Below are 17,217 nucleotides of genomic sequence, written 5' to 3' on the forward strand. Positions count from 1 at the left end.
CCTTACACCATGTAACTTCATCACGTATGAAGAGGGTCAGCCAGAATGCCATGTTAGCTTTCAGACAGAATTTCTTTCATTTTGTGGTCATACCGATCCAGATGGTTTTTTTAATAATTTGTTTAGCGTCTTACCTAATGTGAGAAAAAGCAGAGCTTTAGTAGTTGCCCAAAGTTACTTAGACTGCCTCTCTGAAGTAGTAATATTGCAGCACGGCAAGTAATGCAGCAATAGCTGGTGGTGGGGTTTTTTTTGTCCCTAAGAAGTTTTCTGCTATACTGTTGCTCATCACTCCAGTCTGCCAATCTGTTACCAGAGCCTCCACGACCTCTTCCTTACCTAGAAGACTTGACAGCAGTGCTTTCCAGTGCTGGGACCAGCACTCGTTCAGTTCTGACCTCTCCCTCGGGAACAAAAATGACCGTCAGCCCAGGGAGCTCTCCTCTCATAGGTAAGTCAAGTGCTTGAAGACTTTTTTAGATTAAAAAGGGTTTAGAGTTTAGATTACAGTTATGCGTCGGGTTATCCAGCCATTGAGCACTGGGACAAAAGACATCAAACCAACAGCACATTGTCCGTCATAATGCCTGCCAAATTGTTCTCAGAACTCAGAAACTCATTTTAAAAAATGAGGTCCCCTTATTAGCATAATGTCCCGAAGTGGCATACAGAACGACAGCTCTGTTGTGCCATGTTTTGTAACAGCCTGTAAGAAGCAGTCCCTGCACTGAGGGGCGGGTAAACTCATTCAACACAAGACATGGCAAACTGTTGTGCCAGTTAATCTAAAAGAAGAAATGCTTGTGGTTCTGCTTTTCTTTTCCTTCTGCATTTGGGTACTAGTCTTGCCATAAGTCTGCTATTCACACTATATATCCTTCTCTTCAGAGCCTTTTCTAGAGTTTTGCCTATGCCTCAAGACATGTTTTTCTCTTGCAAGCTCTCTCTCTCATTCTGTTCATTTTACTCCTCTTTGTTGTATCACACAACCAATGTCTGTGCAAAGCCATGTAAGGAAATAATGTCAAATACAATATTTTCTTATTTTCATCCTTTTCTACTTTCCGTTTAGCTTCCTCCTCTTTACACTGCTAGTTCTCTTATATGCTACAAACTCCTTTCAGATCTGTGGGCATGATTTATTTGCAAAGAGAATCTCATCCTTTTCTAAAGTTCAGGGTATGTTTATTTTTAAATTTCATTTCTCACACTGATCTTGAGCCTCTACAAGCTGTCAGGCTCAGACAGGCAAACAGATTCTCTAATGGCCTTGTTACTGCAAATAGTGAAATCTTGTCAAGTCTTGCACTTTTAGAGCAATCTTTTATCTTTTTAGAGGTAGGGATCTGAAACTTTTAGCAAAGGGTCTGTATCTGGCCTGAATGTGTATAGCTTTGGTATCTGCACCTTCCAAAGCATTATTTGCTTACATTTAGTAGCAATTTTAAGATTTTATTTTCACAGTGGAGGCTTTCTGTTTATGTTTTTAGTTTGGTATGGTTTACTTTTCTCCAGTGCTGACATCTGCATACATTTGCAAGGGCTTTTAGCATGCAGCTCTGGATTACATTTCTGCTTGCACAAAAACTGCACTGAAATAGTCCTTGGTGGGTGAAATATCTGAAGGTATTTATTAGTGTTGAATAAGTCATTTTGAGCACCATTTTATTATATTCACTGTTGTAAGACTGGGTCACACTCCTGTTTCACCTGTTTCTTCTCAGGTTTCCAAAAAGAGGTCTTCAGTAGTTGTAGGGATTCTTTATTATTTGAAAGTGGTAATTGAACCACAAAAGGTGTTCTGCACTGCCTGTATACAACCACCTCTAAATGAATTTTATTTGGCCATGTTGCCCTGTACACTGCCATTCCACTTCAGGAGCAAGGAAACTCCATGAATCTTAATAGCAAAGTAACAAACCAATTTCATTCTTGAGGCAATTATCTCAACTTCACTGGAGTTTTACTGACCCGAATTTGAGGCCTGTATTATTAAAACTGAAGGAAACTTCCTGAGAGACTTTTTCTACTGAAAAATCGGCAGGGAATGGGCTATTAAATCAATTAAAAAGCTACAGCCCAGTGTGCTGCATCATGTTGTATCACCAAAATAAATACACAAAGCATTCAGTTTCCATGTATGTTATGTAAATATATTGTCTGTAATTGTAGCAAAGAATTTGGATTAAGTCACAATGAGAATAACGGTTAATGAAAAAAAACATGGATTAATCTCTCAGATATTTATTTACTCCCAAATTTAGTCTCCCCACAGTCTTCCAGTGCAGTGGATTAGTTCATCATGTACCACTGTCAGACCTTCATAATCGACCTTTGCTTGAAATATTGCTACATTGGAAAGAAAATATGCCTATATTTCTAAGCACGAGCTGAAAACACCAATATGGGAATAACTTGTAAACTTGTAAACCTGCAGCTGATGTCTGTGTCCCTGCCCACTAATTCTTCCTGTTCTGCCGCCCAGCCAATTGACTTTATTCCTCCTAAGTCTTTCATTACTGATTACATTGGAGTGTTTGCTCTACCTGCTCTGCATGCCACAAACCAGAACTTTAGATAAATAAATTACCATGTATAAGGTCCCTTGTCTGTGCTACTGCTGACAGTCACTAGCATCTCTTGGGACTCCGAAGGGATCAAATTAGAACTGATATTTGGAAATCTAAGGATAGACTTGTGTAGAGAAGGAAACAGGACATGTGCAGAGGAACAGAATTAAGTGTGAAGGAGTGATGAGTAAGCTTTGCAGAAACTTTATATTTTAAAGGAGTTAAAAGACACCAAAGGTGAAAAAATATGTTAGAAACTTGGATAAATTCAGGTATGGGTTTGCCAGGGTTTTAGAAAAATGAGGGAAAAAAACCTTCATTATACAGTGGGTTTGTGCCTTGGAAAGAAAGAAAGAAAGAAAATAAAAGAAAGAAAAAACAAACAAAACAACACACACACCCCCAAAAAAAGAAAGCCCGCACACACAAAACAAAACAAAACAAAAAGGTCAAACAGAAAATATTAGCACAGCATCAGGAGATTAAAGTTGCAAATGGGAAGTTGTTTGGAAATTAACAACTGTATAAAATATAACAACAATTAACAAGCTGAGGTGAAATGAGAGAATTGCAGGCTCCAGACTATAATACATGTTATGCACTTTCTGTTACAAAGTGGAGTTGAGCAATGCTTCCACCATCATTTCAGCCGTTTGAAACTATGAGCTTGCTCTCTGGAGTCAGCTCCTATGGGTTTCTTCTACATAAATTTCAGGGGGGTTGCAGGAGGGAAAGGTCAGCGCCATAACACAAATACCTGGTTTGGTGGTCTTTCTTCTCATTGTTAAGGGTCATCCTTAGCTGGCAGGGGAGACACCATGATCAGGCAGGTGGTTTTCCCAGGGCGAGGCTTATTCCCTGAACTTCAGGTGTGCTGACCCCTGCAATTTCCCCAAATGTGGGAAATTTGACTGCATAACTTGTGGTAGTGGGGGACTGCATTCGTGCTCTGCCCTGTTGTGTTTTTTATTCCAGGAGTTAGACTTGATGATCCATGTGGGTCCCTTCCAGTTCAGGACATTCTATGATTTGTGTGCCTTTACTGTAGAATTAGATGAAAACATCTGCTAAAGACCTGCCCAATGGAGTCAGCAACCCTCCCCTGAAGATCTAATGTAAAATACCTTTGTGCCTGAGCTTACAGAACCTTTTTGTCTATGTACTTCTTTCTTCTGCTTCTCAAGGCTGGAGATTTCACTTAGCTTTCTAGGCACAACTCATCATCTGGTTAGAGAGGATGATGTAAATAGTGGCTTACACTGATGCTTTTATCCTGCCCTTTTGCAACTGTTGGAAGTATGAGCAGAGCACTGCAGTCCTCCCCAGTCCTTGCTTTCCTTGGCAGATTGCGTAATAGACACTTCTGCATTATTGGCCTATCTGAAGGACAGAACCTTCCTCAAAGCAGAAGGTAGAGCACCCATCAGTTTGGGATTATTTTGGGATTTACAGTAGTGCAAACTGACAAACAGTGATGAGCAGGAGACTGTCGCACACTTTCTGATGTCGTTGGTTCATGGCAGGCACATAAAGAGGCTTTATATCACACATAACATAGAACATAGTAAATTTATAAAGTGACACCTATTTATATTTATTTGGAAATCTTTCACATTAGATCTTAATCTCACTAATGTTTCTGGTTTTGAGACTTTTAAAATTTTGAATACAGTTTTCTTGAATATTAGTAATTAAAGTACTATACAAAATTCTGCCCTTTTCCTCAGAAAGAAATTCCTTTTTTTGTCACCTGATAAGGACTTTGGTTTTTAACAATATTTGTGACCATTTGACTTCTATAAATCCTGATTACCTTGTGGAATTATCTTTTTGAATTACAGGAACATCCTAAGTTCAGATATTTTCAGCAGTTTCCTTATCTAAGCTACCAATACAACTGAATTCTTTTACACAACTCCTTGGACACATTTCCATGGGTCACGAGCTTCGTAAATGTTAACTTTGGTAAAACTGAAGTTGTAGGACTCAGTGTGTATGACTTTTAACATGCCTGCAGAAAAGGCTTTGGGCTTATCAAGAGTATTTGTTTTAATTTGGGTTCAAACTTGTTGTTTTCTGTATTTGAAGATGTTTCAGTAATGAAGTCTGAAAATCTTAAAAATCCTGGTGAGGATTTACTACATTTTCTCAATTTTATTGTGACTTATTGGAAAACTCAGTAGACTTGTCAAAAGATAAAAAATATTATATAAAAATATCTCCTTACCTTAGCACAGAGGAACACTGTATTTATTACAGTTACGTGGCATAGTGAAAGCTGGACCTTTAAAGACTTTGACTCTTATATAAGTGAATTGTATTTCAGTGAGGGTTCTTGCAGGAATATTGGAAGATAGGTCAGAAAATAATACTTCTAGGAATACAGAAATGTGGGAGTACCTACAAAACACCACAGTGAAGTAGAAAAGCTTGAGAGATAATGTACTTTGACTGCTTGTAACAGCACAGTGTTTCTTGGCATCTATCACTTTGTTTAAACATTTTCTTGCAAATGAGCTCCCTGAGTTGCACAGAAGATGTCTGTGAACATGTATGACACATTTTTCCCCAAAGCTTCAGGCTCATGTCCCACAGGTATTTGTAGAAATCTTCATGTGTGATGATTCCTGAAAACATAATGTGCACTTGAGGATAGGCATATCGAAGGAAGGGGGATTGCTGCATTGCACATTGTGTATAATTAAATAAAGGGTTTGGACTGCATTCATGAGACAGACAAGGGAAGGAATGTATCTTTAATTTGGAATGCAGCACAGGCTCATGAGTTTAAAGCGAATTGGGAGCAAAAGCAGCTAAGATAGCTAGGATCTGAAATGAATAGAAAGTCTAGCTATTACTTGGCACAATGGAAGACTTCAAGAAGTGTCTTTAAAAAGAAACGACATCCAAGAAAAATTAAATATTGAGATAATGGTAGCTAGTGTATTCGAAATTAAATAGTGAGATAATTGTAGCTGTTGTGTATAGCTGCAATGTATATTTTGAAGTCTCACTGTATCATGATGAAATGTTCACATTCTGGCAAAATTAATAGCAGCAATTTTTTTGATCAAAAGAGGAGATGCCATCAATATGTACACTCTTGGCACTCATTCTTTTTTTCATTCTTTGCATGAAGTGAACAAATGCAAATCTTGGAGCCTGATGGTTATTTTAGGGAATCTGAAGGTATGAATGAACCTATAGGGAAAAGCCTAGGCAATTATTTGGAATTTGGTTCTGATCCCTTTTATCACTCAAATTACAAGTTCCCCAGTTTGTTCACTGGGAACCTGCTGTTAACCCCACCTTAGGATTCTCCTATTCATAGGAGTTACTGAAAATAACTGTAAAGTTAGATGATAAAATGTACTTTTTTATGACCAGAAAAGCACAGTCAATTGTAAAAAAACAAACAAACAAACAAAAGAAATACTGCTGCTCCATATTTATTGTGTTCTCCCTGATGACTTCCATATCAAATTACTCACCTCACAAATCAGAATACAATTTTACTATCTGCCAGCACTGCAAGCACAGTCCTAGAAAGCAGATTTCTTTCTGTCTTTATACGTTATCCCCAGTTACCACAGAGTTAGAGAGGCTTAGCTGTCAATTTCATTGCTGCTTCAGAAGATGAAGAGCTGGACTACAAATTCCTGTTCTGCAAATACCTATGTTATTTAGCCACAAAGTTATTTTAAAAACTATAATATCCAAAACGTTTTATTTAAAAAACGCAAAACATTCCCCTTATCAAAACCAGTATTTCCCTCTCTTTTTTCTGTTACTGGCAATAGTATACACTGCTCATTTTCTTTTAGAGTCACTTAGATGTCCAGAAGAGGCTCCAGAAAGCAGAATGGAAAAATATAATTATGATGGCCACCTTACTTGCAATGGCCAGCCTTTTGAGTGTGAATAAATCACTCATTCTGAAAGGACCAACTGCATCAGAGCCAAGTCTGAAGTTCAGGATAATTTTCTCTTTTTTTTTTTTTTTTTTTAAATCAGATAGGACCACTTCAAGTCTGTGGCTCACATTCGCCTACCTGCAGATTCAAGGGTTATCTAGATGTGGCACTGAACAGAAAAATTAACCTAGAACTTTTTGAAAGTCTTTTGTGTATTATAGTGAGTCAAATGCTGTGCCACTGACTACTTTAGGAAGAGACACAGATCATATAGATAGACTGGTGCCATGATCAGGACAAAACTCTTTCGGCAGAGCCAGGGAAGTTAGTGCTGCAATTGCTTGCTATGTGTCTTGCTTATGAGCCATAAAAATCTGTAAACTTACGACTGATACTTATTCAAAACCAGTGTGAAAAGCAATAAATTATACAGATGAACACAACTGTTCTCACCAGTACAAATCTCTTGTAATGCTTGGTGATATAATCAAGAGCAAAAGTATATCTTCTTGAAACTTAAGTTTTTCCTTTACTTCCTTTTGACCTTCCCCTCTCTACCAAGAGCCTACTCTAAATTTTCCTGGGTTTTGTGAATTGCTACTGCATTAAAATTGGAAGCAGAAATACAAAATAATTTACAATCTGCACAGAGTCAGCAAAGAGAAAACTTATGAGTAATTATGACTAAGCCAGTGTCTGTGCTCCCGTAAGGAAAAAGACAGCTGCAGAAGTTGTGTAGTAGGAGTCAGATAAAATCATGAGTATCTGAGAAGTTATTTTGCACAACATCATTTTTTCCTCCCCATTCTCTATAATAAATTGGACATAGTGTTTGAAAAGTAGTTCTAATGTTAAAGAATATTTTTAGAAACTTTACACTATAGTACTTCCTCTGTGATAAGGATAAAGCACCAAGTGCATTCATGGGATAATCTGTCCTGTTAAATGTGTTTTCCATTCCTTTCCATTTATGTCTTAGTGAAAATTCTGCCTTGCCACATTATTTACAAGAATTCCCGGGTAGGTGACATTTCTATATATATGAGAATTTAAGTTAATATCAAGAGTATGCCGTTATCATTGCAATTAATTCCCCAATCAGACTCTATCACAATGATTATGCTCCAAATATTGTGTGAAGTTCATACAGTATTGCAGTATGTTCCTTCTGCCTCAGACTACAGAGCAGCATTTCATTGAAATATGTGGCTTTTCATTTGCATATGCATACTGTTTACATTTCAGTGTGTACAGTGCATGATAATACCTCTGCTTGGTCAAACATTTTGATCACACTCATATGGCGTGTGTTTTTCAGGCACTCAGACACTAGTCCTGCTGCTGCCAAGTTCTGAAAGCAGTCAAAAGAGCAAGGTCCTCAAGGAAATCTGCTGCCTTGTGTTTTTTTCTTGCCTGCTGTTTTGTGCCATGAATGAGCTAATCTGAGACCCACTGATCTACAGCAGTGGTCCAAAATGCTGCCACATAAAATAATATCACTGGCCTCTGGGGCAACATCTGTTTAATGTTGGTTTGGTGGTAGGAGTTGAAGCCCTTGAACTTGGTGTTTGCAAGCTTTTCCAGGATCACTGACCTAGATTCTGTTCTAACGTAGATATAAATGATGCACAGCTGCACCAAGGCAAGTTCTAGTGAAAAACTAGGGGTATCAGACTTGCCACAGATATCCCAGTTTGGAGACTTCTTGTTCTGCCAGCTTATTCACATAAAAGACCTTTTACCCTCTTGGAAAACTTGAGCTTTGCTCTAGAGTAAGCGTAAAGGGTATTTCTGACCTGCTGACTAAGGGACTTATCCTTTCAAAGTTGTGAAGCATGCTCACCCTCTGTGTTGGTTCCCAAAACCTCTCCCAAATGGCTAAAGCACTTTGTTAACAGGACAGAAGTTACAGCCTCTCTGAGGCAAGCAGCACTGGCTTTCCTGCACCTACCTGCCCTCCACCTCCTGTGCTCTGCCTTTTGGTATTTGCCTTGTGCCACAGGGAGTTTCCTGAGCTGCTGATGTCTTGGGATGTAGCAAGTTCATATCGGCTTAAGAAATACAGAAAGGCTTCTAAAGCAGCACCGACCTTTGCAGCTTGGGCTGGTAACCACGTTACACACCAGCACTTGTTCTGGCTTTTGCTGAACTCCTTGTGCTGTACGCACCTCTTTTGAGTGTCATTTTTTTCCCATAAATGTACAGTTAACCTAGAGCTGTAGGAATGTTGAGGCAGAATTTTCTACTGAAGGGTACTCCTTTTCCATCTTCATCATGCACCAAATAAATCAATCAGAGTTAGCTCAGGAGGTCATTTCAGCGTGCTGCATTCGCTCTCATAGGATTTTGTTTCATGATTTGCCATTAGTGACTGTTTTCGGCCCAATCCTTGTTAATACAAGATTCTTGGTGTGTAGGATGCCTGTTGTCAGAGTCATTTTTAGAAAACAGTATTACTACCAGAGCTTGAAAATTTCCTTGCTTTTTTAATGGGCCCACCACATAGCTGTATATTTGGGAACATTTTTTACAACCTCTGTGGGGCAGGGAATAGGCCTAACTCAATTTTTGTTGAATACAGTGTAAATTTACAATGCTATGTAGATGATATCTAATAACAACAACATGTGTGTCATTGGGTAACCAGTTTAGGTGTTTTGAGAACTGTTTGAAAACCATGTCATATGTTTAGTATAGTAAGTTCCAACTGCTCCTTTGGAGCCATAAATAGTTATTTAAAATACCTTATTTTTTCAAAACGCTACTGTCATCAGCTGAATTGATCTATTCCAAGCATTCCTAAATACATGGCTTTCCTTGTATGGCATAAATTCATGTTCATTTGACCTCCTTTAAACTATTGAAAAAAAGGTTATACTTTCATTAAGAGTAATTCTTTCTTTTGGGGTTTTTCAGGATCACATTACTTTTTACAAGTTTTATTTCATTCAGTGTGTGAAAGCACTGAGAAGTAATTTGCAAAATACCCTGAGTTAAGTGTCTGTTTAAATTTACACTTTGTACTATTTTGAAAAATGTTTTCCCATAAAACATACTATAAAGGCTTGTCTCTTAGTTTTGCCCCTTCAGCAAAATGGGGTTTGCATACATATGGCTTTCAGACATGACCTTTCCTACCTTCATTTGGTTTGAAAGCATTTTGAAAAGTTGAATACATCCTGTCAAATTTTCTTATGTTAAATGTAGGACGGAATTAGGTTTAACGTGCATTTCTCATTTCAGTCACCTAAGGAGAAAATCATGTATGACAGGAAATTGGGGAAGTATTTCTCTGTGTCAGTCTGATCTTACCTGTGTAGTGGGAATACAGTAGTATGATGTGAACCACAACACAGTAGTTCAGCACCAAGCTTGTACCTATTCAGGTTCATCTGTGGCTTCTCTACATTTTGTTCCAAGCATTTTGTTCTTCATTTCATCATTAATCTTCTTTCTATTTTGAAAGCATACTTTAAGTCTTTGAATGTAGAGATTAGAGTGGAAACACCCTGCAGTTTCAACTCCTGCAGCTGCATTATATTTATTGCTTTAACACAGTGTATTGTAGTCTACCACACTTTTCTGTGAGAGTTCAGTAAAATCTATACAGAATCACAGAATTTTTTCTTAGCTTGTTTTATTTCGGTTTTAAAACAACTAATAATTCTGCTGCCAAAACTCTTGTCTCCTCCTTCGCCAGGCACTTCAGATAATAGTTGGCGATCATCTTTCATCTCACAGTTTTCTGTTTGGATAGGTACATGTCTGTGACTTGCAGAGGCAGGGGCAGAGGCCTTCTGGTTTGTAAGACTGGCTGAAGTTTTCTGTGAACTTTCTGTGCCATGTTTATTGTACTTGGTGATGTCCTGAAACATGCCATCCCTAAACAATTGGGATGCCTACTTTTTTTCAAATTCAGACTTTTTTGTTGTTGATTCAAAGTATTCTGAACTAAAGCAGTGCAAACATCTGTCTGTGATCACTGATGAACAGCAAGGGTGTAAAACTGAACTTTAAGGTGCAAGCATGTAGTTGAATGTTAATACCAAATGATTCAAACTGCATTCCAAAGCATGTGTTTATATCCAGGCTATGCTACTGAGACCTGTCTCTTAAATAGGAAATAATTTCCAAAGGTGCAAGTGTTGGCCTAAAACTAAGAAAACAAAAGTTTGATTTCCAGCTCCACTGCTGTTATGTGGCTTGGCCTCGGGTAAGACGGCATGCACCTCCGTGTGCCTTGGTTATCTGCCAGGGGGATGGAAAAGGTGAGCTTACCTCCCACAGCACAGCAGCTGCAGGGATGCAGATGGAAAGCTAAGTAGTTTGTTGAGCTCAGACTGTACGAGCATTTTGTTTAAAGAAATTTCAAAGAACCTGCTTCATCTTGACCTGAAGTCTTCACTCAGATTCCTTCCTTAATAAATATTAAAAATATTGCTTGGGATTAATCAGTAGGTCAGTAGTAAATTAGAGGGCTATTTGTTAGACAACTATGAATGCATGAAAATCATCCATTTTTTTAAGAACAGATATCTTTTTTAAAGGAAATGCCGTACTTTTTTTGCTTGTATTACAAACTGTATTTAGTACTTGCAAAATTTATTTGATGTTTTCACCATTACTTTCCATACAGTTCTGCTGATTTAATGTATCAGGATGCTTAAAAAAGCAATCCTAAAATCAACAGCCTTTGCACTTGTTTATTTCTGTCATTCAAGTCTGCAAGTGAAAGAGTGATGCATGCTTTGTATTTTGTTCTCTTAGCACTAGCACAGTAGCCCAGAGTCTTTCTGCAGCTACAGTCATACAGAAAGTGTACAGAGGTATAATATAATGGGGAGCTGAATTTGGCCTGCAATAAATTATCGTTGTTGTGAAATGTTTGTCTTCTCCTTCCAAATACCCCCTTATTATCTGTGAAATATTAACAATTTCACCCCTAAAAGATGTAACTTCCGTTCAATTTTTTTTTTGGTGTCTCCAGCTTTTACATATCCATGACTTATCCTGGCTTTGAATGAATTCAGAGTCACAGTAGACTTTGGAAGGGAGGGTGAAGGCAGTTTTTTCTCTCTTTACATAAGAAAGACTGAGAGAGAAGGGTCTTCTTGTGCCAGAGGTTTCACTGCTCAGAAATAGTCCTAAAAAAAGTGTTCCATTCTACCTTCCTAAGGTTTCTAATGCACTAAGGCTCTGCAATAGCTGTGCGCTGTCTGGAAACAAAGCCAGTTTTTCTTTCTCGGGTGTTAAAGAGACAGGTGATGAGCTTTAGAAGGAGAAAGCAGTCGAAGTCCACAGGGATGGGAGGAAATAGAGAATAGGTGTTGGTAATCTGCATTAAGTGGTATTAAAATTATTCCTGGGAGATAAGAAGGGGGTATTAATGGAACATGATTTTTATTGTACTCTGGTTCTCACGTAATATGCATAAAACTTTATCGCATAGCATATGCATCCATACACATGGGAAACCTATAGGAAATGTCACTTGTGAAATATGATTGATGCTTGTTCTGCATACACAGATGAGGAGTATCCATTACATATGAGTCTCATAGGTGTTAATAAAGTTTTATTGTTAAATGTTAAAAAAAGTAACAATTACTCGCTGGTAGAATAGTGTTTGGGGTTTTTCCCCCATATTATTGATTACTGGCTGTTCCTTTAGCTAATAGTTTATATATAAATTTTGGAAGAGGAAATTATATATAAGGCAAGTAGAACAGTCAGTACTAGGAAGACTATATTGTTCTTCCTGACAATAACTTTTTAAAGAAAAATAGGCATGAACTAGGACCATTTGCACATTGAAGTAAATGTCAGTTTCTCTGCGTTTGACATCAAACTGACCTTTCTGCTTTCTTCATTTTTCCCGTGCAGACTGCTTGCAAATGCAAACAGTAAAATCGAGCTCACAGCATGTCTTTGTCAGTTGTCATGGCTATGTGCTGACCTGTGGAAATCCCTGCAATTGCACTAAAAGAGAGGGAAACTATAAAAAAATGGAATACTGTAGGCAAAGTCATACAGCCACTTGTCCATTTCCTGTATATTCATTTGTTTTCTGCTGGTGTTAGCTTAGGCAGCCTTAAAACTGTGAGGCTGAAATCTTTCACATCACTTATTTACTTGAGAATGAGTATCTTGGAAATTGGATGAGTTGTTTTTCAGCACGAGGTACGAAAAAACACATCAGTACTCAGGGCAAAAGGAATAACCTAAAATGAAGTGTAGAAGGAATAAATAGAGAGCTTACGGAAATAGGAAAAAGTACTGAGTAGCGAAGAAAGCTGTGTCTTTGTGGTCAGGAAGTGAGCATTGGGGAGAGAACTGCCAGGGGGAAAACTGCATTAGACCTTGCCAAGGAAATTAAAACAAATAGCAAAGACTCTTTACCCTTATAAATAAAAGTGGAAAAAGGGAAGAGGGGAGACCACTGTGACCAGTGTGCATTCACTCATTCTGCCTTTTTCTTCCTTTTTTTCCTTCTTTTCTAATATTTAACTACATTAGCAAGTTCTTTGCCAGTGAAACATTGTCATTGCAACTGCAGAGCCTACTGTGTGAGTCATATGCCTTCCACCGGGGAGCCCCTGCTCTCAGTAGTACCTGTTTCATGCAGAGGGAAGCACCCCCAAAGGGCAGCTTCATCCAGCCCATGCCCTTCCCCACCGTGGATACAGGCAGGGCTTCCCAGCAACAGGGGACGCAGCAAAGACATGTGTAGCCACCACACCCGTGAGAGGTCCCATATTTATCCTCCCAAGTGACAGATGGGGTCTCCCCAGGGCCTGGATCCATGTCTCAGCATGAAAATGGTTGAGAGGTGCCACAGGTCACCACTAGCTTTTTTCATCTGGTATGAGAGTTCCTCTGTTTTGTATGAGAGAAAGCTTCAATTCTCGTGGGCAAGGCAGCACCTTGTGCTGCGGGAGCAGTGTAACTGGAGGTCTGATCAGTGGCAAAAGGCAGACGATAAAATACTACAGTAGCCCCATTCCTAGAACTAGTTCAGAGGTCTGATCCAAGTCAAAAGAAGGGTAGCAAGGGTTTCTAAACAAACAATGTGCTCCTTAAGTCTCAAGGATTTGGTCTTGACAATGGTTGGATATCAAACTGTTACGCCTTCCTGGGCAGATTAATGAAAATGGTGTTTTTATTCTTGCAGTGATAGGCACCTCAGTAAAATATAGGTAAATTATTAAGGAAAACATGTATATTTAAATAAAATCTTGATTGCAGCAAGTCATCTCTCTCATAGGAACAGTACTTCTTCAGTACATTAGTTGAGGATCTCCTCACATGAACAGATAAGAATGAAAAGGACAGTAACAAAAATACCAAATTGCAGTGTGTGTTCATTGTGTAATACAGAAACAAAAGCATCGTATTCCCGTCCTTATTTGTCTCAGTGACTAATAAATAATAACCAAATAATGGCGATGTCAATGAAGAAATATCAGCTGATGGAATGTCATGGTTTAACCCCAACCAGCAACTAAGCACCACACAGCCGCTCACTCACTCTCTCCCAATGGGATCAGCAGAAGTGAGAAAACTCATGCATTGAGATAAAGACAATTTAATAAGTAAAGCAAAAGCCATGAATGCAAGTACACCAAAACAAAGAATTTATTCACTGCTTGCCAGATACAGGCAGGTGTTCAGACATCTCCAGGAAAGCCAGGCCCCATCACAGGGAACAGTTACTTGGGAAGACAAATGCCATCACTCCAAACATCCATTACTTCCTTCTTCTTCCCCAAAAATATATGCTGAGCATGATACCATATGGTATGGGGTATTCCTTTGGCCAGTTGGAGTCAGCTGTCCTGGCTGTTTCTCCTCTCAACTTTTAGTGTGCTCCCAGCCCACTCACTGGTCAGGTCATGTGAAGAGCCTAAAAGGTCTTGACTCCATATAATGCCTGCTTAGCAATAATTAAAACATCCGTATATTATCACAGAATCACAGAATGGTTAGGGTTGGAAGGGACCTCTGGAGATCATCTAGACCAAGCCACCTGCTAAAGCAGGTTCACCCAGAGCAGATTGCAGATGTGTCCAGGCGGGTCTTGAATGTCTTCAGAGAAGGAGACTCCACAACCTCTCTGGGCAGCCTATCCCAGTGCTCTGTCACCCTCAAAGTAGAGAAGTTTTTCTTCATGTTCAGACGGAACATCCTTTACTTCAGTCTGTGTCCATTGCCCCTCATCCTGTCATTGGGCACCACTGAAAGGAATCTGGTCCCATCCTCTTGACATCCACCCTTGAGATATTTATAAGCAGTGATAATATCTCCTCTCAGCCTTCTCCAGGCGGAACAGACACATCTCTCTCAGTCTCTCTTCATAAGAAAGGTGCTCTAGGCCTCTAATCATCTTTGTAGCCCACTGCTGATCTCCCTCCAGTAGTTCCTTGTCCTTCTTAAACTGGAGAGTCCAGAACTGGACACAGTACTCCAGATGTGTCCTCACCAGGGCAGAGCAGAGGGGGAGGAGTATGGATCTGGTATGACAACCACAGGAAATAGTATCTTACAGATACTCTGCCTCAGCCCAACAGGCAAGGAACTCACTGTGAACCAAAACCTCATCAGCTGTGCTGATGATGCCTAGGCATACCTGTACAATGCTTCAGAATGGCAGTTTTTTTCAGTTGCTCATTTTGCTTGGTTATTGCTTAGACAATTGCCTATTTCTGTGACAAAAAACTTCTAAAGGCTCAACTTTATCTCTTTGTTTCTTCAACAGTTTTTCGTGTAACAAAAATTTTGTGTAAGCCCTCGTGTAACAAAAATTCTGTGTAAACCTTTGTATAACAAAAAATTCTAATTTTTTAATACCAAAAAAAAAGAGAGGGAGGTGGCCATGTGATTTAAATAGGCAGTCTGGAGACTAAGCTCTATTTGTATAGCTTGTTCAAGCATGCTCCTTGAGCTTATTCTAGGTGTGTAACCTCCTTATCCCATTTTCTTTGGTACTGAAATGAGGATGATCCAAAATAATGGAAACCTTGGGAGACTTGATATAAATATTTCCAAACTGATCTGAGTTTTTCATATGGCAGATAAACTGGTTTTTGGATAATTTTTGTTTCAGCTGATGAGAAGGTATTCATTACTACAGTATTCCTGTTTTTCATTATGAGAAATGAGGAGAAAATGTGATGGAATTGACTTTTTCCCCTAACTTTGATCACTTCAAAACATGCAGTTTTGCAGCAAGTACAGTACTCAGCAGGTTGCTTTCATGTCTCTGTTTTTTAGGGTGTGCTGTGGATGGTCATCCAATGCCGAATATCACCTGGTTTTACTCTGGCGAGCCTCTCAATCTGCACCATCGCCTCCTGGCAGCAGGACGGATTCTTCAGATACTCAACATCAGTGATGCTCCTGATGGTGAATTCAGCTGCCTTGCTCAGAATGAGGCTGGCTCACTTACACAAAAAACATCCCTGGCTATACAAGGTAATTCTCCAGTTTCAGTTCTCTTGCCCTGTGAAGCTCGTACCACAGACTTCCCTGCACTGCCTTTCTCTTCATGGATTTCTCCTCTCTGAAGTCAGGACTGTTGTGTGCAGGAGGAATTAGGTGTTTTGATGTTTTACCACCATGGAGATAGATTTGCAGAGCTACCAGGTACCTTGTCATGTTTTAGGTTTTACTTTACCAAAATGACACCTGATATTTCTGGCCTGTTCAGCATACAACACACCTTGCTGATTCAAGCTATACTTATGCTTGTCAAATCTGGACAATTTTCATGTCCAGAAATTCAAGACAGAGGTGTCACGGTTTGAACCCCTAAAATTAGAAGCCCCAGTGTGGGTGGGTTGAAACAGAATATGCAGCTTTCATTGCTTCAATGGTCAGGGAAGGAGTGGAGAATTTAATATTTCCCTAAATTTTGCCATAAAAATTTAAGTGTGTTTTAATTCCCCCATTCATCCTCTGGATGGATGAGAAACACTGGTGAGAAACACACATAAGATCATAGAATCATATATACTACTGGTAACTTCAGTTAACCACATCTTCACTAAATCACATCCCTTTAAAAGTATCACTGGCATCTGGCATCACTTAGCTGCTTTTCCATGGCATTCAATTTCTATGTCTGATACTTCTAAGCACCAAAAAATTTGGTTTGTTACACCAAAGACAGCCAGTGGCTTACGTCAGCTGGAATTCCATTCCTTCTTTGTTTATTGCCTAGTGCCTTGTAGATGTAGGCAGCTCCCCTTCACTTGAGAAAACAAGTCCAAATATTTAATCCTGGAGAACATCTCTGACTCTTTTCTAAGGGCTTCTTGATGGCAGTTTTTGAATCTTAACGTGTCTCTCCCACACTTTTTGGCAGAATACCAGTGGTCAGTGGACAAGCTAATGGCCTGTTCAGCTTCCTGCGGCCACAAAGGTGTGCAGCTGCCCCAGCTGATGTGCTTACTGGATGGGGCCGAAGTCAACATATCCTACTGCAAAGAGAAGCCCATGCCAACCCTACAGCCCATAGCATGCAACAGGAGAGACTGTCCTTCACGGTTCGTCTGTTAAAATGTCATACATGCTTTTAAGATGTGCTTGAAGAGTTCTTTGCACTGGACATCATGCTATTGCAGCCTCTCTGGTGCCTGTCGTGGCTAAAAGGGAATTTATGAGTGCTTAACCTAGACAGCTGGGAATTTGTAGCAAGATTTGTGGAAAACACTGACAGTACATGGTATTCCTTC

General features: G+C 39.3%; 1 protein-coding gene and 1 non-coding gene across 4 annotated transcripts in view; both read left to right on the forward strand.

The window, feature by feature from the left end:
* The window catches only part of ADAMTSL1 (ADAMTS like 1), a 444,801-nt gene that overhangs the window by 417,380 nt on the left and 10,204 nt on the right, over nucleotides 1–17,217 (forward strand). For all 3 annotated transcript variants that reach the window (XM_065655435.1, XM_065655436.1, XM_065655437.1), the window contains 3 exons: nucleotides 317–451; nucleotides 15,755–15,955; nucleotides 16,848–17,028. In XM_065655435.1, the coding sequence (XP_065511507.1) occupies nucleotides 317–451; nucleotides 15,755–15,955; nucleotides 16,848–17,028 (517 nt within the window). The remainder of the gene's footprint in view (nucleotides 1–316; nucleotides 452–15,754; nucleotides 15,956–16,847; nucleotides 17,029–17,217) is intronic.
* LOC136002637 (U1 spliceosomal RNA) lies at nucleotides 3,364–3,527 on the forward strand. Its single transcript, XR_010607933.1, has one exon. It is a non-coding gene; the product is annotated as a U1 spliceosomal RNA (small nuclear RNA).

This window comes from Caloenas nicobarica, chromosome Z (genome assembly GCF_036013445.1).
Source record: "Caloenas nicobarica isolate bCalNic1 chromosome Z, bCalNic1.hap1, whole genome shotgun sequence".
Lineage (NCBI taxonomy): Eukaryota > Metazoa > Chordata > Aves > Columbiformes > Columbidae > Caloenas > Caloenas nicobarica.